Below are 24,984 nucleotides of genomic sequence, written 5' to 3'. Positions count from 1 at the left end.
AACAGTACACTTTTTTCACAAGAAAAATTTCATAAGAACACGAGCCTCAAAACTGGTCAGAAGTTAAGAACAAGCTGAGGCTGAGCTTCTGCAAAATGCAATTTTGAACAAAGTTTTTTCTGAAAATCGAGGATTTTAGCGATGTGTGGGTGCTTTTTCGGTGAATATTCAAATTTGTCAGCTAATTAAGGCTGTCTCACTCACTTTGTTGGCAAATGAGGCCTGAACACCTCCTTAGAGCGAAAAAGCTAGCAATAGCACTGCATACACCCTCTTAATTTAAGAACAAATTAAGAACAATCCAGCCTCGGATTTTCGAAAAAATTAAGAACAGTCAGCCTGAACTTAAATTTACTGGTTCTTATAAAAAAGAGTGTAATCCGTTAATCTTGCGAGCGAAGTTTAAGCCGAAGAAAAAACGAAACTCCATCACTTTGTGCTGGCAAAGGTATTCTGGATCGTTTTCAATCTATTTCCTATGCCAAACTGTTATTTGTTGTTCAACTTGGACAATGACTAATTTCTTCCATCAAATTTTCATGTTTTATTTCATATATGTCCTTGTGGTTAGGACATAGTAACCAAGCTAAAGGTAAGAGCATATTTAAGGAAATTATATATAATGAATTTCATGAATTTTTAATTTGAATTTGTTTTAGGAGAAAATAGTGGTCATTGTTTGCGGTGATTTACAGTGCTAAGTTGTTTGGGAGATAATTCTGTGCAAAAAGGTCCTTCTAATGTTTGCTTGCCTGGTAATGGGAACCCCCTAAGAATTTTTTAGCGCCGCCCGTGCTAGGCGCTTCCCGACAGGGACATTCTAAAAAGACCGCCAGTTATATTAAGTGAGACCCAAGACCCCTTGATGTGCTATTAAAAACTAATAAAAATTCCTTGCCGGGACCCGTTTTGTTTTGAGTACAAATTATATTCAACAAATGCCCATTGTTGACCTGGAGGGAAATGGTGCCAAAAGAGTATATTTGCATTACAATGCGTGACCTCGATTGGTGCAACAAAAGAAACAACACCATAACAATAGTTGAAAGGCGGAGCGTTATCAATACCTTTGTCAATCAGCTCTCATTGATATTGTTTACTGAACAACATTTGAAAAGGAGACGATACTGACTGCTGGCAAAATGGCAACAGGAAGTTGCTAATAGCTACATAATTCTTTATTATTTGCCAGAGTTTTGCTGTACCAAATCAAAACTTTGAATTTGGTCGATGCTGAAGCTTTGAGTACTGGTAGTGAAGATTACTCGTAACCATGGCCGAAGATGAAAGTTTCATTAAGGGATACCAGACCATGGTGAGCCTTGTTTGTTTCGTATTCACATCCTTCTCAAATAATTTTCCTTCTCTCTCCGGGTTGATATCTGAAACAGCTAATCATTGGCTGTTGTAAATGCAAACAGTCAGTTGATAACTTCGAAGGGGACATGACGGACTCCGGAGGGATCGTCAAATAGAGTTCAACCAGACGAAATTTGTGCATCAGTGCCCGAAATTTCATTAATTAGGAGCTAGGGCTTACTGGTTCAAGTTTAAATATGGCATGTACTTCAGCGCAAGGGGCAATTCACTCTTGCAAATACCGCACGAGATTTCCACCAAAACGAAGGGATTTGCAGGGATTTTAAGATAAAACACTTGTGTTGAACGCCGGGGTCACTCATTTTATTTTTTGGCCTCAGAGAGGGGGCGCTCATTAGAGAAAGGTGCTCATTGGAGAGGGGCGCACATTGGCGAGGGGCGCGAAGATAGATAGATATCCACCAATAAAAACTGAGCTTTGAGATTCATTTCTTTACAAAAATTAATATTGAATTTGCATGGCACTTGTTAAAGCAAAAAATTTACAAGATGTCAATTTCTTCCGAGTCGGAACCCTCGTCGATTTGCATAAACACTGGCGTAGCATCTTGAATATCTGAATTTCCAATACTATCTCTAATGAGCGCTCATTGGAGATTTTTGCTGCAAAAGGGAGCGCTCATTAGAGAGAGGGCGCTCATTAGAGAGAATACGGTAGGTCCCAGGTCGACCAGCGTACTATTACGCAGTGTATATAATCTCGGAAAATTCAGTTGGTCTAGAGACAACAATTTAGCTGTTTATTTTTTGTTTTGCTAAATTTTGGAAGAGATAGAGAATGGAAACTGGCTTTGAAATAGATAGAGCCTAAAATTTCGATAATTCCTTTCAATTTTGTGCACTATATTTTTTGTTTAACTTGTAAGTTTTTGTTACTTTTATATGAATGATCGCATAAATGTGGATTTTTTTTTGTATGTTGTAATTAATTGGAATATTTGACGAATATAATGCACCTGCCATGTGTGAGCCTGCCGCGATCTCCACTTACAATGGAAATCAAAAACAAAATAGGTAAATCGAATTTTAAAGAAAATATGAATCATACATTGATGAAAGACTTACACAAACGAAAAACTTCAACGTGCATGAGGAATTATACAATTAAGTATGCCCAAGAATGCGTGACTCCTAAATGGAGCACATAGCCATTTACGCTGTGTAACTTTTTCTTAAGTTCTGAATTATCATGAAAGCTGTCCTATTTTGGCAATAACCAATGTTATGAAAAAATATTTGTTTGTGCCCTTTTTATTCCTTTTGGCCCCCCTGCTCAAACCTGCGTCCGGCGGCCCTGTAAAGCACCTGTAAAGCAGGCGCTAGATCAAAAAATAAAATTATAGGAGACTTTATTACCGGAACTATTGGATAATGTGTACCGTAAGTCCTCGAATTATCCCCCAAGGGCTTATTTTGCAATCTAGCATAACTCTGGCATAATTCTGATATTATTTAGAAGAAACATTGTTTCCATTGATCCATTGTCTATCGTTACCAAATGAAAACACTTTATACCAGCATCTGTGGTTTCATTTTGGGAGTAAATTGTGACTTTCCACCTTCAGGATATTGCCAGTTGTTTTGAATGATTGGCAGCCAAAGATTTCATGGTTGGTTGCCAAATTCAGCCAGCTAAATGCAGTACACAAAAAAGCTAAATTTTTGCTAATTACTGGGAGTGATAGTGGAGTGATAGATTACAAAAGCTTTCACTTACTTTCATCTTACATAGTCTGTTATCTTTTACTTCATTTCATCTCCCTTTATTTGCAATTTTGAAATAATTCTAAAAAATTTGAATATTATCTATGCCAAAAATTAATTTTCCTTTGCATTTTTCGTGGTTTTTGCAACATGCTGCCAGAATTCTGCCAACTTTTGTTTCTTCAGCCAAATCAATTTATGACGGCCAAGGGGTTAAGAAATGTCAAAACCGTTGATCTAAATTGGCTTTTTTGTGTAGAAAAGATGGCAATTTTGAGTACACTGTGTTTTAGATGAGTGGTCAAAAAGACCAAATGGCAACTCTGGCCACTTTTGATGTTCTGAGCATGCGCTAGCCTCTTTCTCAAGCAGGGCTGCCCTGATTTGAAATTTAGCATAATTTTTGCAAATCTAGCACAATTCCATGGCAAATTCGGCATAATTCCAATCTGGTCTTTTTGAGATTTAGCCACACTGTTTGCAACCGCCCAAAACCCCGCCAAGATTACCAAGATGCCACAGTTTCTTAGTCTGTGCCCCATACCCTCAACTTGAAAGTCTGGAACACAGGCTACAGTTTCTGCAAATTTAAATAAATAAAACCGAATTTTAAAGCACAATTTGAAAACATTTCCTGCATCAGTCTTGATAAACAAGGCGACGGGAAATATCTGTCCTCGGTTGCCAACGATAGCCATGAAGGTAACCATGTGAGCGGAATGTTTATGGCATATCACGAATAACTAATCAAATAGATCTTTGGAGCCAAATTTAAGCCATAGGAAAACGAAACTCCACCATTTTATGTGGCACCAAATTATTGTGGATAAGGTTTCTTGATCTATTTCCTATGCCAAGCTGTAATTTATTGTTCAACTTGGACAATGGCCCATTTTTTCGATTAATTTCCCGTGCTCGATTTTATTTGGGCCTTGTTTGGTAAAGACTTAGTAACAAAGCTAAAGCTATGGGCATATTTAAAGCACAACAGTTACTTGCAGAATGATAAAGTACATTTCTTTCCAGTTTTGTCTCAAAAAAATTTATTTTGCTCTGCAGAAAGGAAGCCCCACTTTCCCCGGTTTTGCCGGCCTTGTATCTGGCAGTTCTGAATGCAGTGTTTTCAAGTATTACTGTTCTAAGAGAAGCAAGGAAAAGATTTGCTTATCTTGAATTTCCTGCTACTGGTTTTGTGATCTATTATGACCTTATCATTGCTTTGTTTTTATTTCGAATTTTTGTTCTGTTTTAAAAACCAGCGTTTTAGGAAATGTTCCTATTTTTTAAAATCTCTATTAAAAATATTGATACACTAGGTTTTTGCACCCTTTCAACCGTGTCTAGCTACTTCTCCAATCAATTTCTTTCAATATCTGCGGCCTCTGTGTTGTGCAATTCTTTCTATCAAGTTGTTTTGTTGTTAACTCAACAAATAAATTGTTTCTGAGGAGAGAGCAATCATGCCGTCTGAGCTTTCATTCGCTGAATATTTTTTCTCACATTTACTATGGAATAAAAACGAATTAGATGGTGTAATTTTTAACAAAGTACGATTCGTTCTATTGTATATGAGAACTGGATATTATCGATTATACGGCTCTTTTGTTGGTAGGACCTTGCTGATGATGGTCTAAATGGTGAAATGGGTTGTTTTTTTCGTGATGGTGTTAGGAAAATTGGTAAGTTTATTCATTTTATTTGTGGAACCTGTATATCTATTATATATTATTCACTGTTTATATCCATATATTCATTTGTATAGCTATTATAATATTATTTTATATTGCTGGACATGGTCATGCAAATTTTGGGAACTTAGTTATGCTTTCTTGGTGTCTGCTTAACAAATTTAGGAGGATATGACTGGAGGACAAAAAATACCACACTTATAAAGGTTATCGCCCTGGGAATAATTTGGGAGGCAGGGATAGCACTATTGAAGGATTAAGAAGGCTTTGGGCACCCCCTTCTCGTTAAAGTATGCTAGTTTCCAATTTTTTGACAAAAAATCGAACTCAGTTTTATAAGCCTGGGACAAGGAATGTGTTTTAGACTCCCCGTCGAATAATTGTTTGTGCCACTCCTTGTCTGAAGAAAGTTTCACATGTTTTGTCTTTGGCTTACAACCACCCCAAAGATATTGCAAGCTATTCATTCATTCATAGCTTACGGCTGATCAGAACCAAGATCTCTGTATCAAAAAGGAAATTGCAACGTGGGCTTTAGTGAATCTTAAAACTTTGTGTAGAGAATTTACATCAAATCCACGTAAAGTTAACCATGTCGACACACCTTTTGAGAAATGTTCTAGAAGAGAAGATGAAGTTGTAAAATTAAGAGACAAGCATTTTCTTTTGAATAAAACACTTTTTATGGCTGCAAAAGAATCTATTAAGGATTGTAATGACTTCCTTAAGTTTACCCTGCATTTATCAAAATAATGTCTTTTGTCATAGATTATGTTCTGGTGTTTAGTGAAGAAGTGGACAAAGAAGTAGATCTGAAAATAGTAAAATACAGAGAGAAATACCTTGAAAATTTAAGAAAATCACATTTAGAGATGGAAGAGGTAACCAACAATGCTTAAATTTTTGAAACTGCAAAATTCTTACAAATCGAACTGTGCGCTGTTTCTTAATATTTTGTACCATTGAAGGTAATTGGCAGGTACCAGAGTGGCCTAGGCCATCTGTCAATCAACTACTGACCAATCGATAAACGTGTGTTATTATGTTTGTTGACTGGCCAGTTATTAATTGACAGATTGCTTAAGCCACTGCAGTATCTGTTGGTTGACTCTAACGTTTCTAAGTAAAAGTTGTATCTGATGTTTTGATATCTAATGCTTTTGCAGTTCGCTTACTTTTTCAAGCTGTCCATGCTTAATCACCTTTGGACGTTGTCTGCTAATGACGCTGCAAGTTTAAGTACTGCGGTTGCGTTGTCTCAGAAGAGTTTATTCCTGTGCTATGCAGCATTCGAATGATGCAATGTGTACTTGATTATCTAAACTATACCAGAAAAAAACACTTAAGCTTTTTAAATAACCTTCTTGAAACTATAACAAATGTTTTTAATTTGTTCTTGTAATAAACATTTTATTTTGACAGGAAATTACAATCGACAATCTGCATTTTATTAAATGCCATTGTCCATTCGAAGTACTCAAATTTTATGCGGAGGAGCTTAGCTTCAGAGCTCCATTGCAGGTATTACATAAAATATATTTGGCTTGCTTAGCAATTCTTCGTGGTATTTTTTAAGTGAGGCGTTGTTTCAGAGCCAAAAGAAAAACTAAGTTTGAAGAGAACGTTAAACTAAACTTTTTCAAGAATCCTATCAAACCCAATTATTTGTTACAGCATTTCGTGGAAATATTAAAAGTTATAGATCATAGCTATAAGTAGCATTTTTGAAGTGTTTGAGATTTCACACAGGTAAAATGCCGTTGTTTTCTATGCAGTACCATAAGTTTTTTAAGCTTCTTTCCTGTATTTTCCTGCATTTCTTGCACAATTTTGTCAGAATCCTGCAAACATGGTCTGTAAAATTACGCTGACATCCATCTTTTAAAAACAATACATTCTTTCTAAATCGATTAAAGAAAAAGACTTTCGTTTCTTTTTACAATTCCGTTATTTTTTGCTGCCTATAAGATACCATGGTGACTAAATGACTTAAAGTTTTTGTATTTTATTGGTTAAGAAGTAAAATTCTTAAATTTTAAGTATAACTTAAATCTCAATTTCAACAAAAGGATCAAATAAAAGTTTAGCACGAAAATCTTCACGAGGTTTTGTTTTGTGTTGCATTGAGAAAATCATGCTTTTTGTTGTTCACGTTTTGCAAATTTTATCGAAGCGTCGTGACACTGTGAAAACCAACTGGACCGAGCGAATGCTTGCGAAGTTTCATCTACCAAATCCATTTCAAGAAGAAGTCCCAAATCCACCACCGGACTATTTTACAACAACTTTCCAAGCAGAAAAAATGTACAAGTAGGTATTTTTGCCACGATTTTCCTTTCTTGCATTTCTTTTTACGAATAATTAGGATTCCCTGCTTTCTCTGGAATGACATAAAAGACAAACAAATAATATATGGAGTTGTCATCTACAAACAACAGATTGCTTTGATGCCAAAAATATTTATGATAAGAACATGCCTGTCGCTTCAAAACTGTTATCGATTTCATTGAGTCAGATATCAATGGAGAGAACAGACAATTTTCTTTTCTCGTATTTGCTTGGCAGCTCACAGCTAATATCAATTTTAATCGCATGATTTCAAACCACCTTTTTTGTTAGATTTATTGGAATGACGCAAAGGTTTTTATTATCTGGCAGGGAAAGAATTTAATGACTTACCACTAGGTGCCAGAAAGATTGAATCTAAACTCCTTTTTAGACGATTTTTAGAAAATCATTTTATCTGATTTTAAATTATTCAATCTCTGGATTGGACTGTTAGTGGACTCTTGTATTTAGTTTTTCGATATTTTAATCAGTGCTTAAATATCAAGACCCTAATGATAACAGTATATATTGTACTGATAGATCATCCTGTTAAAACATTCGATTTTAATTATTATCATAGAGTCAGATATAAATGGAGAGTACAGACAATTTTCTTTTCTCGTATTTACTTTGCAGCTCACAGCTAATATCAATTTTAATCGCATAATTTCAAACCACTATTTTTGTTAGATTTATTGGAAATGAAAGTCCCGAAACATATTTCAACGATACCCAGAGGTCAAGGGTTGCTTATGAAATCTTGGAAACGGCACCATATGGAAAAAGGCAGAGGGGAGAAATAGGTGAGCATGCCTGTTAAAAAGAAGAATTTCCAACGAGACAAGAGCGTAAAATTCTATCATTTGGCTGCAACTGAATTTTACAGTTTTATGGTGTCTGCAAAAAGTACAGCAAACGATATTTTCCAACGTTGATACTTTTTTACATTATTTACATCTTTAGGCAACTTTACGTCAAAGATCGTTTTGATACGCACTACACGGTGATTCAGCTTCATGTATTTAAAGTCCCACTACATAAAACTGTGTTAAAAACAATTGGATACTTAATAACAGCGAAAGCACTCGATCCAAATAATAAATACTTTATAATATCAGGAATTTCGTGAGGGAAATTTCATGCAGTATTTCTTTCAAAAGCTAGGCTAATCGAATCGAGGAAAAATTTCTCGAGTTTTTCATACTGAGATTGTAATACACACGTTTTAGATGGAAATCGTAATGTTTTGGATTTGAAGAGTCAAGACGTAGACTTCAGGTATTTTTTTTTAGGTATTGAGAGATTGGTTTCTGAGGGCTGCTTCGCTGCCGCTTATCCGCTTCACGTCGTAAGATCAAATTTTCTTTATCATTTATATCTATTCATTCGTTAAGTTGTTACCACTGCGAGATCCAAAGTATGTATAAGGCTTTCAGTATCCGAAACCTCTCCCAATAAGTTTGATTTGTACAGATTTCTTTGCACCATTTTGAGTCGGAATTCGAAAATGTAAAATAATGATACAAAAAATTATCTAGCTTGAATTTAACGTAACAAGACTTTCTTTTGGCCAAGTAGGCTCTTGGTCTCAGCATAACGTGAATCACTCATCCAACCCCACTAATGTCATATCTCCCGGGGTGGAGCTAGGTTCCAGTAAATAGGTATCGAAGTTATTTCATTGTAGGCATTATACTAAGCATTGAAATTATGTTTGAATGGCTCTGGAAAACAATTTGCTGTCAATTTGCTATCAATGTTTGTAGATACAGCCACTGCGTGATTGCTGGAGCTGCACACAGAATGCTTTTCTTTGGAGTTTTTATAAATTGTTATATCATTAATTCCTTGAAAATTAGCAGTTGGCAGTGCCGTTGGAAAGAGATTCGTATTTAGGGGGGTGGGGGGGAGGGGGTGGGAGGATTACCCATTGTATCGCTTCCCATTCAGTACACTGTTATAAAGGAAATATACTACAGTTTGACAAATATTTTCCCGCTTCCCCGCTTCCAATGGTCCTGGTTAGAAACAATGTAATTAGAAGTTGTGTTTTTTTACATGTGAATTAACTAAAAAAATTATTGTCACAGGGACCGCACACACGTCAGCCATATTTGGCTCCAGAAGATGGAGGAATTGAGCCAGAGCCAGAGATGAATAACAGACAGGTCTGTTCACCTACTGCATTTGTATCAACAGCTTTCTTTTTTGTATCTCGGGGCCCAAAATTCCCATTTTCCAAAATTCTTTGTACACTAACGTCAGTTTCCAAGGGCAAATTCAACCATCCCCCCCCCCCCCTCATCCTTTGAACAATGTTGGTTTACTACAAAACGACGTAGGGGATTAGGAAGAACGCATTTTTCTGCGACTTCTGCGATAATATTCTAAATTTTCAGCATCCTTTTGGGGGAAAGAGGGTGCAAGAATAGGAGTATTCGGGAAATAAATTGAAAATAATAAAAACACAACAAAATTGCTTGATGTTCCAAATACTTTTGGCAATCAATGTAGGGCTCCCCTTAGTCTATTTTTATATTAATTCTAAGCGTGAAAATATACGCAATGTGAAGGGAATTCAGAGTTGCGTGACTTTGGAGAGATTTTTCCCTCTCTAATTGCTCCTTGTATTGAACTTTTCTCTCCCAACTCAAACTCCTTTTTGCAGTATTAATTCATTTAATGTAGACTGGGAAATTATGCACCATTTTGTATCTGATTAAAGGTGCCAAGACAAACACGTTTTTCAAAAGGAGAAGAATTTTGCCTTTGTATTGCTTAAAACGCAAATCTTGCGGATTAACAGCGCTTCTCTGGATAATACATAATTCGTAGTTAAATGTTTCGTACATGCTAAGAGTTAAACTGAAAGGTATATCTAGATAAAAAGAGATTGAGAACGTAGAATACAAAAATCAACCAGGTATTGTTTTTTACCTTTTCGAAAGAAAGCTGTCCTGTTAGCCAAATTTTTTGACCCAAATCTGTTTTTTCGCAAAACATCGAAAACTATTTTTATGGCTTAGGCTTACGATTCAGTTCTCAGCCCAGAATTTTTGCTGTTTTTTTGCCACTCTGTCTAGCTTTTGAAAATTCCCTATTTTTAAATTCAGCTGTGCCTTTTCATAACATAGAATTTTATTTATTTGGAATTGGACTGCATTAACTTCTGTTTTATAGCAATATTATTTCATATTAACTACAACACCTCTTTATTTCGTTTATATTCATTTTTCAATTTTTAGATCCTTAAAAACTACTGGGGACGCTGGGGGAAATGGAGTAAATACCAGCCTCTTGATCACATAAGGTTAGTGAAACTGAGGTTTTTAAACCTGAATTCGTTATATAAAGCATTCAACAGTTTAAGTGGAACAGATTCTGGCTACAGCGCATAGAGACGCGGTTTCTACAGAGCTTAGAATTAAAAAGCTTCGAAAATCTTTCACTTCCGACACTCAGAGGTATAACACTGGCATAACCCTGTTGCTGGGCTTTCTCAAATTGGCTTTCGTTCTATCATGAAAAATGTCACGTTTGACTTGCGTATTTTACATTTCACCAACTAGCAATCTACGAACGTGCAATTATATAGTTAGGATTAGAACAGCTAACAATATCCTTAATATAAGACAATTTTCATGTCAAAATATCAATGACATATAGATATAATTTGGTCATCAAATTTTATTTCAATGAACAATTGTTATTTTCTTATATTCCATAGCATTTGTTTTTCTTTAACGCATATGGAATGATTCATATACCTTAAAAGTATAATCACTTTGAACGATATAATCGTGGTTCCCAGATAAGACTTTTGCTTCCTAAATTAACTTATATATTAATTCATTAACTCATTACTTTGTCAGATTCTACTTTGGGGAGAAGATTGGTTTATATTTTGCATGGTTGGGTAAGTTTTCCTGTTCAGCCTAATTGTGTACATTTTGAATTCTTTCTGTAAAAATATTTAAGTTTGGAAGTAAAGCTAGTTAAGAAGGTCATTTCTGTGGGAAAAATTTTGAATATCTCTAGTAATAACTTTCACTGTTAAACCTTTATCCTTTCTCTTCGATACCTTATACCTATGAAGGAACAGTAACTAATTCTTTATTAGAATGCCTCGAAATGTCTGACTGTCGCTTTCTTTTAGGCCAGTATACTGCATGGCTGATTCTTCCTTCATTTGTTGGTTTGCTTGTTTTCATCTATGGAGTTTTAACTATTAATTCATTGGATAACAAAGATGCGTAAGTCTGTTGAAAACTTTTTGATTGGCAGCAAATTGTCATGTTTATCAATAAATTCATATTCGTCGTCTTGCTTGTCGTTTTGACATCATCATTTTAGTCGTCATTCGCAAACATTATCATTGTTTTCATTGTCATAATTATTGCAGTCATTTTAATCTTCTTTATTCCATCATTGCTTTTTTTTATAATTGTTGCCTATTAACATTTATTGACCTTCTTGTTTCCATTATCACTGTCGTCATCATTTGTCAACATAAGTTGTCTGTGTCCCTATGATGAAAGAATTCACCAATATATGCAGCAGGGGAAGTAAACGTAGAACCCGAGTACTCTTGTTAATAATTTGATGCGATGCACTATAATTTTTGCTTTCTGACCTGATAGGATTGACATTTGCAAAGCGAAAAAAGGAGAGTACAGAATGTGTCCTCGATGCGATGAAAAGTTTGGCTGCAAGTATTGGGATTTGAAAGAAAGTTGCAATCTAGTTAAGGTATTTTTTCAAAAAAGCATTTGTATTTTTTCAAAAAAAAATACTTCCATCTTTATTTTTCTAATCTATTAAAAGAATACTGTTGAGTAAGTTGATAAATTTTTTTTGCAGGTTTCCTATTTGTTCGATAATGCAGCGACTGTCTTTTTTGCAATATTCGTTTCATTCTGGGGTAAGACGCAATTTTTTCATTAAACTATGAATGGTTCACAGTACCATATTCGATATTGCATATTACTATTTCCATTGATAAAAAGAAGGAGAATTGTAGAGAGAAATTGCTTTTTCGAATTGTTGTAACATTTTAATCATCGAAATTTGCAGCCTTTACGATTACCGAGTTAACAAAATCCTTGTGAATTATTTCTTTAAGAAACATGGTCGTGTGAGGCATTTTAGGAGAAAATATGTAGGCGAACCCGAGTAAAGTATATAAAAGCACAAATTTTTTAGAAATTAGATTCAGCCTTATAGAAATGATTTATGTCTTGATTTATGATTAAAGACTTGATTTCAGACTGACTTAAGTAGTCTTTTTATTGTTCTCTACAATTGGCAGCCTTTTTCCCCGGGTGTCATTTTGGTATTGATGAATAGCAATATTTTTGTATGCACTGTATCTTTTAATTATCGCTGTTAATTTTTAATGTAGTGTATAAAAACATACGTGATAGGAATTAAGTGTGTAAAATCCCGATTATTTTCCAGCTGTTTTCTTCTTGGAATTCTGGAAACGAAAGGAGATAACATTAGCCTATCACTGGGACTGCCTCGGTTTCGAGTCTGAGGAGGAGAGACCACGCCCCACATTTGCTGCACTTGCACCTACGGTCGAAAGAAACCCTATCACTGGAATAATGGAGCCCCACTTCCCAGAAGACAAGAGAAAACGTCGCTTGTTCTCTGGAATTATTGTCATTGTCACCATGGTAATATATCTATTTAAAGGACAAGTGACACGCTTTTGGCGCCAAATTTTTTTCTTCTTTTTACTTAAAGTAAAATGCTGTATGAGAGTGCTGTTAAAATATTTTTCCTTTCTGATTTCATTTTCCTACTTAAAAACCCTTTTCAAATTATGGCGGGAAATGAGTCACGTGACACCGTGACGTAGATTGTGATAATTTGCTATTGCTGCTACTGCTATACAGTGCAATATCAACGTTTACAACACGTTTCTAAACGAATTCAGTTCGTCTGGACCTGTCGCGTCGTGTTTCGCAAACTCTCTATTAATGACAGGAAAATTCCGAGTTATCACAATGTACGTCATAGGGTCACGTGATAAAAAGCAAAATCGCGCCCCCTGCGCCCCCTGATTAGAATTTTTTGTTCTAAACCAGGAAAAACTTACTTCTAAATGATGATCTATAAGTTAATGAAAAGAAAAGATAGGGTGAAAAGTGTGTCACTTGTCCTTTAAACTCTTAACAAGTAGAAGGCAAATTTGATTTTTTTAAGCTGAGCTTTTCATACATTTTGGTTTGTCTTTATGAAGTCAAAGTGACCGCAAAAATGTACACAGTTTTAAATAAAGTACCTTTGTCAAGAAAATCGTTGCAATAACGATGCCATTTGAAGCATGATAGGCATGACTACCCACTGACAATACAGTAGCCACAATTGGATAGTGCCGTGGTGCCAAAGAACTATGAACCACAATTTTGACAAACCAGAGCAAAATGCTCTTGTTATGTTTACAGCCCATTCTTTAACTGTCGCATAAGATAAACAAGAACTCGATTTAAAATTTCTTATATTTCTATGTACACTAAACACGATAATTGTAGTGCACTTACTTGCCCAATTTCCTACTTAAGACTGAGAATATCCTAACAGAATTTTCCCATTGCATCAGCTTTTCATTATCTAGGTATGTTTTAAGCAAATACCATTTCATGTGCACTTCTCTTTTTCTAAATGATTTTTCTTCTAGGTTTCTCTCGTGCTTATATTCATGATCGGAGTCATTGTCTACAAGCTTCTTGTATACAGACCTCTGGCCAAGAGTTCTCTGTCAGCTTCCCGTGCGCTTCAGATTGCAAATATATCAGGAGCCTTCTGTAACCTACTGTGTATCCTGATTTTGTCTCGTGTAAGTACTTTTACATTGATTAATACTTTTTTCTCTTGATAACGTTTTCATTATTGCCAGAGTTTTACCTGAACATTTATGTAGATATTTTTGGATATAGAAAGAGAGGGTAGAGAAAATAAAGATGGTAGGGAGAGTAGATAAAGTAGGGTAGGGTAGAGCAGGTTAGATAAGTTTAAAGTAGAAAGTTGATACCAGAGAGTAGAAAGTAGATGGAAAAGAGTAGAGGTTAGAAAGAAGAGAGTAGGGGGTAAAAGGAAGAGATTAGAGGGGAGAGAGTATAGTATAGTGGATAGTGAGTAAAGAGTAGAGCATGAGAGATGAAGATGTTTGCTATTGATTGTTGTGTGAGATAAGCTTGAAGGTTATTTTTGGCAAAACAGATAGCCCACAAATCGTCAGTGGCGGTATGGCGGCTTTTCAAATGCGAAAGCCCGTTTCATTGATGTGTTTATAAGCTGAAGTAGTGCAGACAGTCTCTGCTATTGTTTTTTGCTGGTTTCAACTCAATTGTCTCTTTATTCAAACTCTTCGATGGTTGATATGTCAGAGTAATTTAATTATTTTTCATAATAAGCTTCATGCTTATACTCTCTGCAGGTTTATGAGAAAGTTGCATTGGCTTTAACTCACTGGGGTAAGTGAAATAAAGTCTGATAATGTTTAAGCACTAAATCCTACAGTTCAGTGGCGGATCCAGCCAAAAATCTGACTACCGCCGAAATGAGATAGAGGGTTGACCACACCCTTTAGACCACACCCATTTCTTGGTCACACCCGGTTTTCTAAAATGATTATTGCTTTCTATAATTTCTTATGTAGACCATTTTCAAGAGACAAGCTGTGCTTTACTGAAATTTCATGTATCCTTACAACAAGCTTGAGAAGAAATAAATAATCTTATTCAATATTCTGAGGATGGATATTCTAAAAAATTACGGCATTTAGACGAGGAACACCATAGAATTAGAAAAAAAGGTACATTTGGCAGAATTTTGAAGTGTCGTCTAAAACTCGCATTTAGTCGGACAATTACTTATGAAAATCAGACCTGTTGGAAATTACAAGTTTAAAAAGCTAGATAAAATTTTAAATTATTGAGAGCAACTTTTGTTAAACAAAGAATCATACTTTTAGGGAATATTGTGGGCCTGACTTTTAATCCTGATGCCTTCTTAAATTGTAGAATATTTGAGTCTTAATATTCTTTTAAAATATATTCCTACGAATAGTTGTGCTTTGTACAAAATAATGGGTCACATCGGCTTTGAAGTTACAGTTTGCAGAATATTTAGGCATCCCCCCATCTTTCTGTAATGTTTGAGCCGTGTTAAGCGGCAGTACTACTCAACCCCCCATCTGAGCGGTAGTCAACTCAGTTGTTCATTGGTTGTCAACAAAATTTGTATGCATCCCCCCAGGTTGGCAGTGATTTCTGACGATTTGATTGGTTTAGGCAGGCTGACTACCGCTCAGTGCAGCTCGAATCCGCTCTACACCGACTCAACCCCCCTAGCTAGCAAGCCATGATTTCATCATCCCCCCATGCTAGCCTTCTATTTGCAAACATGTGGCTCGGCAATTGGCACGCAATTTCCATAGCGATAAGGATTAAAAAATATTTCTGTCTCTGTGGAAATTTCAGGCATGTTTCTAGGAAGAAAGGCTTGGTTTGCAGCGCGATCAAATATTTTCAATGATTAAATATGGTTTAATTGAAGTAGTAGAATAAACATGAAAATGATCCTTGTTTCTATAATTTTTGAATAATCTGACTACCGCTCGAGCGGTAATGGCGGTAGTCTGGATCCGCCACTGCAGTTCATAACAAACCCTTGCAAAGGCTTCAAAAGGCTTATTGATTTGGCAACGACCTCGGACACTGTACATGATGTGATGGTTTCCCCTAAAATACTCTTTTGATATCGTCGCATTATTTAAGAAAACTAATAATTTACACGACTTTATGTACAATAGAAAATACTCTTTTTAGCACAAACCTGTTTTCTTTTGTTTGGCTATATATCTTATGCCTACAAAAATTTGTCGAATGATATTTTCGGGCGTTTTGTTCTAACTTTGGACAAAAATTTCCGGACTAAATTTTATTCTTTTTGTTAAAACTTTTCATTGGAACATTTGCAGTTTAATTTTACTGATAAGGAACTATGCTGTTTCTTGAACAAACCCTTTACATACTTTGTGTTATGCTATCTTTAGCTCGCAGACAGACACAGCAAAGATATCAAATGATGATTATCAAATGATTCAGTGAAGTTGTGCGTGTTATACGTCGAAAATGAAAAAAATTACAATAAAATAACGACTTTGTACAAGAAATGAATAAAGATATCGGCTGACACAAAGACAATAAACTCTAATGATAAACTACGCGTTATATCCACATATCAGTGGCTATATCTAAGGATTAGAGTCTTGGTCCAAATAATTAGACAGCTCTTGGATATCTACCTGATCTAGAGCTACTTTATGTAAAATCACGTTGGTTATATAGTAAAACAATATCTTTCGAAATATTTTTCTGAAAATTTATATAATGTTAGAAGAATCTACCAATTTTGTTTGTGATTTTGGAGTAATTGCAAGATATCTTGGCCCAAAATTATCATGAGCATTTTTCGCAAGTCTTGCCCATCAAATCCAAAAATGAGAGAGATTGATTTTCAAAAAATCGCATATGGCGGATAACGCCATTTTCGTGTGCTAGCTTCTTAAGAAGCTTTTATAACTTGAACAGTAGTTATTTTGTTTTATCGACCCATTTTTAATGAAAAAAACCTTTAATTTTAGCTATATTCAATCTTGTCCTGGGCGCTAGAGCCTTTAGAATAATAATCCCACCCCACCCCTGTGTTCCTTCTCTTTGTTGAGGGAGACTCTAAACCCAGGGTTACAAAAGCACAAATTATCTTTTTCATTTCCTGGTGCTTTTTCACCTCACTTTTGACTAAGACTTTCGTGGTGACAAATTTGGCCAAACTGATTTTTTGCTCGTTATCTGTCTCTACCTGTCCGATGAAGAATTTACCACGAAATTAATTTCCTTTACTCGAAGACGTTTAAGATTGCTGCTGATAAACTGCAATTTTAGGTATTTTGCAATGCAGAATTCTGTTACAAACTGTTCCCTTCCTCATTTCAGAGATGCATCGAACGCAAACCGAATATGAAGATAACTTGACCTTTAAGGTTTTCGTCTTCCAGTTTGTAAACTTCTATGGCTCAATTTTCTACATTGCATTCTTCAAGGGAAAGTAAGTGAAATTATTTAATATATTTTCCTGTAATAACACAACGTACTCATTTATGCTTTGTCATGAAATATTCCAAAGATTTCAATAGCTTTGAACGTCTACTTGTATTCTGTTAGAGTTTTACGTTATCTGCTTTCGTAAAGGGTGTATTTTTATGAATTTTATTTGTAATGACTGTGTATTATGGTAAATTTTTAACATTGGTCAAATTATGATGGATCAAACAATGCTGATACAAAAGTTACTTACTATTTCTGCATTTTCTCACAGCAGCAGGCAACCGCCGTTTTTCGTTATTTTTCCAAAAATAAAGTTTAAAGGTTTTCGTTTGACTTTTATTTTGATATTGAAAATATGATTCGAAAATACGAGTAATTTCCAGCTGGTACTTGGACACATGGCAATATGAAGCTGCTGTTTACGCTTATTTAATTATAACCATTTTTCATTTTGAAGGCTAATTGGGTATCCTGGAAATTACAAGAAGCTGATGGGTTTAAGGCAGGAAGAGGTAGGCAGGGTCATAAAATCACCGTGTAACCAACACCTTAAATTACTATTCAATTCCAAACTCTAAATGATTTCAACGCATGTAAGGAAACAATCTATTAACGAATTGTATTTATTGTTTATTTCCTATTTTGCTAACTTTTATAAAGGGTGTTTTTTAACCTAATAACTAGTGAAAAGTTGACCCCACCCCAATGCAGTTCATTTAGTTTAGACAGTAGACTATTGTCCCTTTTATCTCAGGACATAAGCGCAACATCCGCAGATAAAGTCCTATTCAAATTTTAACAATGAAAATGATTAATGCTACATGCAACGAAGACTCAACAAAATTAGAAGTTGAAGACTTTTATTCAGTAAGGTCTAAAACTGGGTTCAATCTAAATTTTCGTGAAAACTGCCTAGCTAAATTCTAGCTTGTTTTGGTGAGGTTTATAGCCAAATAGTTAGAAGCAAATATCGAGCATAACCAATCTTGCTTCTTTGTCTTTGGTGTCAATTATATGATAATCATAATTTTTTTTCCTTTTAAGTACAGTATAAACCTCACTATTTCAACATAAACTTTGGCTTTCTGGCTTTCTTTTAAGTCCTCTTGTCGCTTTTTGGCTTTCTGTTACGTCCTCTTGTCATCATGTTGTCATTTCTTTTCTCGAAGTGTGGACCTGGTGGATGCCTCATTGAACTTGCCCAGCAACTTGTCATCATCATGGTTGGCAAACAGCTGATTGGAAATATCCAAGAGATAGCTATTCCGTAAGATATTTTCAATAAGTGTTTCTTCCAATTTGTATGTTTATCATTCAAATAAAGAAGGATAACTGTTTGTTGAATCAGTTTATGCACGCCTTCTACTTAAATTGGGAATATTTTGACAATTTTAAAAATTCAAATATTTTTTGCAGTTTGATTAAACAAAAGCTACAGAAAAGAAAGCGAGGAAAGTCAGATGTGGACAAGCCTAGATGGGAAGATGACTATGAGCTGGCTGAAAATGAAGGTCTTTTTGCAGAATATTTAGAAATGGGTATGTCCAGACTGATATTGTTAATCAGCGAGCTAAGATTTTAAAGGGGTGGCGCCATAAATTCAACAGGGAGCTCACCCATCCCACTAGAGCTAGACAACCAACCAGAGTTCCTCTAGTTTAGATCAAACCAATTCGTTTTATCAAAAAATCTAGCATATAAAATCCTGATCAACTATTTGTCTCACATTCTAGTAATCCAGTTTGGTTTCATTACAATCTTTGTGGCTGCATTCCCTTTGGCTCCATTTTTCGCTTTGGCCAACAACATCTTCGAAATTCGCATCGACAGCAATAAACTGGTTTGCGAAACTAGAAGGCCGATTGCAGAGAGAGCTCAGGATCTTGGAGTTTGGTTCAATATTCTCGAGGCCGTTGCAAAAATTGCTGTTATTAGTAATGTAAGCAACACATATTTGATTGAGAACCAACTCATTTAAAAATTTTGAAATTTAGTTTTGCATCAGTTTCCCAGCATTAATTCAAGATGGCAAGAAATTTTCGGTGATGGGGCAAGGCAAACAGGTTTCCACAAAATATTATGGCTAGTGATTCTGTGAGCAAGTCAAAAATCTAGCTATTTATCAAACTCTATCCAAGCTTTCAGCTGTTTGGAAGCACTTTTGAAATTTTTACCACCGATGTTTTACTCGCGAAGAATGTAAATAAATTGAATGCAATGTCAACATTGGTCCTAGTTTACAAGCAAAGACAAAAGTGAGAAATTTTACAACTGAGCTTAGTGACACGTTTAACCCCTCTGTGGCTACGCCACTGATTATTCAATGTTTCAGAAATTGAAGATCTTTTAATGTTTCAATTTTGGTGAAATTCCTGCGAATTGTCAACATTAAAACTATTAGCAGTGACGTAAATACAATTTCGATCATTCAAATTTTTGGATTTTTACTTTTTATTGTAACTAGCATCGAAGATTTCGAGGCAATAATTCTCCATGTTATTTATATTAATTCTTTTTGTGCCGTAGGCCTTCCTGATTGCTTTTACCTCGAATTTTCTCCCAAAATTACTCTATCGCTACAAAGTTTCTAAAGATGGATCATTGGAAGGCTATCTCAACTACAGTTTGGCTTTATCTCCCAAAAATGCTACTTTGCTTCCGTGCAGGTAACATTGCTTGATAATTTCATATTCAGAATACATATTTTATTGCTGTTAACTTAAGTTTTTTTATTTGAAGACAGGGCGTTTCGTCAGCCAAATTTATGCCTTAAGCTATCCAATATTTACTTTCTAAACAAATAATGTTATCAGACCATTCAGTCAGAAACAAATTGTCGATTCTCAGAAAAAATTTTCTAAATTTCTTAAGCTTTTAATCATTTAAAAATTGTGTTGTTTCTATTTATTTTCATGAAGTTTATTCATTTTTATGAGACAATTCAAGAGTACGAATAAGAATATAGAGCAAAGGGCATTTTTATTTCTTGGAAAGCTTGATCATAAAGTAGATAATCAGCACGGCGACCAAGAGGGATATACTTTTGAAATTTATCCAACTGATGACTAATCCATTGTCAGTCGATAAATTTACAAATCGGTGGGTTAGTTATGATCAGTTTGGTATAATCAGTAGACAAAAGTCGTTTAAACATTATCAGTTAGACAACAATTACGTTTTGACTCTATCTGGAGTCATCTTCAGTAAAGTCTGTAAAAAGCAACAATTTTACTTTAAATAGGAAAGGATTAAACAACGAGGATCGTAAATCATGTGACCTAGGAGCATTTTCATAGTAATGTCAGATTTTTAAAAAGTAAAAAGTAAAAAGAAAGTAAAAAGAAGAAAAAGAAATAAAAGTTGAGTTTTGTTTTGATACATCTGACCGAAAGCCCAGATAGAGCAATTAAAAGCAACAATTGCAAATATGTTTTTTGTAATAATGTTACTAGCTCGTGTAATAATTTCAGCTTTTTGTGCATATTTGCTTGTTGTCTCTAACGGCACGAAGTTATGGTCGTCCGGTTTCTTTCGTTATTTCATCTTAAATTTGGTACTCCTTTCAAACTTAAAATTTTGTGTTTAGCGCTTAATTTCAAAAGAAAGTTAATGCAGCAGAGGCTAGAAGCAATGGCGCCCTTCCATTGATAAAGTTTTGATCATCCTTTAGCAACCATTAGATGAGTTACTGTATCAATCATTTAACACCATACTGTTCTAAAGCTTCACGCTACACTTGATACTGAAGCAGCAAAAGATCACATGCAATCCGATTGTGCTTATAAATGGCTGCTCTAGCATCTAGGCTATAGCTTTTAATCTACTTTTCTACAGGTTGTTATCAAAAACTGGGATCAGAAAATGCTTTTTATTTTAAAACAGTACCATTGAAGATCTAGTATTAAATACTGGAAGATTGAAACCTTGATATATGCAGCGTGATAAAGTAACTTGTAGGTAATTCTTTTTGTGTAACATCTTCAGAATCCAAAGATTGTGTAACATTTTAAACTTTGTTTAATCGTCTTTAGATACAGAGATTTCCGCCATGATAATGGGCATTTGACAGCGTTTTATTGGCATCTGCTAGCTTTGAAGCTTGGCTTTGTCATCATTTTTGAGGTATGTCTTAGAAACCATATTTCATTTACAGTTTCTTTGTTAGAGAAGCTTCCATCCTTTATGCATTCCTCCTCTTTATGACAACTGACAACTGGGCCTTAGATATATGAAAAAAACAGAGTACAAAAACGTGATACTGCAATTGTGGCAATTAAGCTAAGTGCGCCGTTCAATAGGACAAAGTATATCCGCGTCATCAAACAACAGTAAACAACAATCTTGCAGATTTATATGCGCTGCATTGTCCATGCTACTTTAATAAGCAAAACAATATTGTTCGTAGATTTTGTCTTCTGATTTTAAGAAACTTTCATCCGCAACAGAACCCTCTTCGCACGACTACATTCCCGCACGTAAACGCCGTCATATTACAGAAAGCATGTCTTAATGTACCTCTTTGTAGCAGTTTTGAACCTGATATCAAAAACACCCTTTTTTGCTTTTGAACTAATATTATGACAACAAATGGACTTATCTCTTATTTCTTTCTTGTAATTAGTTTGTTTTCAGTTTTATACCATTTCAATTGCAAATTATGATTTTCCATGACCCCTGGAAAACCAGCTTGTGCTGACGGGGTTGCCATCATAACCTTGCTCAAAAAGTATGAAATGAAAGAAGCCAATTAAAGGGGTCAATTAAAGGGTAAACGAATGCTAGAATATGTCATCCCTGATTTTAATGGCCCTCAAAGGATAAATGCATAGGTGGAATTAAAGCTTCTTTGTTTTCTTGCTTACAAGATTGGTAAAGAAAGGGATGGTGTAGGTGAGTTAGAATGGGATTTGAAATGGGATTTGAGACCTGGTAACGATGTTTGTAGAGAACGACATACAGTATAACTGATCGCGTGTTCGAATTCCGCCCTGGTCTTGTAACTTGCTCGTATTGCTTCTCGGAGAAAATTGCAGAAGAATGTGAAAACTACAGCTGTACCAAACAAGCAGCCGTTCTTAATGACTGTTTTATGGAATCTAAAGCCAGATATACCTGTTCAATACTAGTAAAACAATTAAGCAATATTCCCAGGATGCTCTTGATTACAGAAGGAAAGACTGTACAATATACGTGATGTGGACAGCTTGTAAAAGTATAGTTCTATTGTTCTTCAAGGAAGAAGGCATTTGATAGTTAATGAAAGACGAGGCAATTTTTTAAAAATGGAGCTAGAACATCTAGATATTTCTTAGCATCATTTACATCACATTGAAATACACCAATATTGCAGGCATGTGCTATCCGCAGTACGTATTATTGGTCCTCATAACATAAATGCCTGCAATTTTTTGTTTCCCTTCCTTGTAAAACATCGATGTTTTAAAATTTTTATAACAATTAATTAGAAATTCTAGCTTCCTCTTTTATCATTCTCCAAAAAGGGAAATTTGGTCTAAATTTTTCTGGATTTTGGAAAATATCATCGTGTGATATAAACTCTCCTTGATAGAGAGTTAAAGATGAATCGGAATTGCTTCATAGTTAGGAGACATTGGAAAGTAATTTCGTACTTAAAGTCAATTTGAAGAAACTTTGATTTCATGGAAGGCCTCTCTGTGAGATTAAGAGAATGAAAGGATTTCTTATCTTTTAGCATTTCGTATTTGCAACGCACATACTGATCGACTTCTTGGTACCAGATATCCCAGAAAGCCTTGACATCGCAATCAAACGAGAAGCCTTCCTTGCTAAACGAGCCATGTCTGGTGGCCATGCCCTCGCTGAAACAGAGGATGAACTCGATGATAAAAGCATAGAGGGAAAGTTATAGTATTAAATGCATTGCACGTTTATGTGAGTTCTCAGAAGCTACAATCTCGACTTTTTTTCTACAGAATTGATGTCAAATCCCCTTTTCTGTCATCTCGGCGTTTTCCTGCTCTCGCGACATGAATGCACTATTTCTTAAGAAGCATTACAAAGACGTAGTTCAAGATTTTTGTAATGATTTTCTCATTGGATAGCATTCTAGTCCCTGGACCTTACTTCTAAATTTTTGTGTCATTGTAACAAGAAAGTAATATAAAATAGTAAGTTTCTTATTGACGCATATTTCTTCCAAGTCAAAGTATCAATTATATATTTTTTTCTACATTCAGTTTTCTATATTTTTGACTGCAGCTAGAAATAGAACCGATGCTGATTAGGACTGAGTTTCCTGTTTCTTTGCCCCTTCATATTTCTAAACCCTCTTATTTCTTTTTTAACTCTAATCACCCTTCCAATCTCTAAGGATCTTCTTGTACACATAATATTTGATTCTTTACAAGAGTAAAACCTCCCAGCTTATAGTTAAGGACCAATTTTCTTAATGCATCCAAATTGCCCATAACCTGATATACAGGCCATTGTGCATCTAAATGGATCAATAATATAAACTTGATTGCACTCAAATTGGACGTAGAAATTGTTTTAATTGACACACAAATCTGGAGAAGTACGACGTGAAAACAGGCGAAATTAGTTTATACTTAAAGAAAAAACTTTGCCGGAATTCGAGTAGAAGTTTTGGAATGTGTAAAAATTTCTTCGCTAGACTTTTCAGTGACAATGACTTGTATTTATAATACAGTTTTGAAAAGTTCATCATGTTAACTGCAAGTGAGTAGTAAATCAGAGATGTTCAAGCCTATATTGCACTTGATTGTTGCTGATCAATTTTATGATAGCAGCAAAGACCTTTCGTTGGGGGGGGGGGGGCATCCCTGACAATTAAGTGTAACAACAACCATATTTTACAAACTAAAAATATTTTACTTATGCTACTTGCGTTTTTTGGGAAACAAGGTCATTTGATATCAGGAAAGAAGCATGTTACAGATTAACATCAACCAAGAGAGAAAGACGTTTACCAGGAAAAAGCTAGCCCATACTTTGGTATACAATTCCCATTCTGCCGATGTTGAGCGGTGAATCTCGGCATAATACAACGTAAAGTCACGTTCAAGGAGTTGCCTCTTAAGAACAACAAATAGATACTTATAGGCCGACAAGAAAATGCCGGTTAAGAAACTGTTATGTATGTTCCAAGGCCAACATTTGTCGATTTATCAGTGGGAAAGATCGTCGCCAAAGGGATAACCCAAGAGCAGAATAACAAGAATGGTCTTATTTGGTGTTTTTACAATTCACGCGATAAAGATTCACAGGATGTTAAAGATGGATATGTTTTTTAGTAATAAATGTTTTTTAACGAGTACGTATATCTAGCATAAAAATTGTGATAAGTATTTTACCATTTCAATGTGGTTTATCATTTTTTTTGTGACTGTTATAATAACAATATTAACATTTTATCAGTGCACAAATTGATTATCGCTGCATGTTAAATAAGGCCCTGAACATAAATATTTAAACCATGAATTAAATAAATTGTCCTCCATAGAAACGAAAGCTGTATGCTGTCCAAATTTCGTCCTTTTCCGCAGAAATTGCGCAATGTTTTTACACCTGATAAAAACAAAGATTTAGCATCGACGAATTAAATATGAAAATGGATCCTGTCCTATAAAAACATCGCTGGGGTAGTTTTGGATCCAAATGGGATGCAGCTAGAAAAAATAGTTATTATGTCCGGTTTTTGTGTGATATAAGGACCCATATTCCGTGCCAAATTGTCCATGTAAGAAGTAGGCTCTCCTGTATTG

General features: G+C 35.1%; 1 protein-coding gene across 1 annotated transcript; it reads left to right on the top strand.

The window, feature by feature from the left end:
• The first annotated feature begins 908 nt into the window (after positions 1 to 908).
• On the top strand, positions 909 to 24,660 carry LOC148957217 (anoctamin-7-like). The gene is made up of 24 exons (XM_089115740.1): positions 909 to 1,315; positions 4,697 to 4,763; positions 5,541 to 5,653; positions 6,195 to 6,293; positions 6,946 to 7,082; positions 7,791 to 7,903; positions 8,393 to 8,448; positions 9,191 to 9,268; positions 10,346 to 10,410; positions 10,973 to 11,016; positions 11,257 to 11,353; positions 11,741 to 11,849; positions 11,961 to 12,021; positions 12,558 to 12,778; positions 13,786 to 13,944; positions 14,545 to 14,581; positions 17,108 to 17,219; positions 17,676 to 17,730; positions 18,388 to 18,485; positions 18,635 to 18,756; positions 18,952 to 19,157; positions 19,745 to 19,884; positions 21,250 to 21,340; positions 22,932 to 24,660. The coding sequence occupies exons 1-24, from the start codon at positions 1,274 to 1,276 to the stop codon at positions 23,106 to 23,108; spliced, it is 2,499 nt and encodes an 832-aa protein (XP_088971866.1). The 5' UTR covers positions 909 to 1,273; the 3' UTR covers positions 23,109 to 24,660.
• Positions 24,661 to 24,984: the final 324 nt, after the last annotated feature.

This window comes from Rhopilema esculentum, unplaced genomic scaffold, assembly GCF_057945365.1.
Source record: "Rhopilema esculentum isolate cy_ngs unplaced genomic scaffold, ASM5794536v1 HiC_scaffold_36, whole genome shotgun sequence".
NCBI classification, from domain to species: domain Eukaryota; kingdom Metazoa; phylum Cnidaria; class Scyphozoa; order Rhizostomeae; family Rhizostomatidae; genus Rhopilema; species Rhopilema esculentum.
Note: the sequence above shows the minus strand (reverse complement) of the source record. Positions and strands in the feature narration are given on the sequence as shown.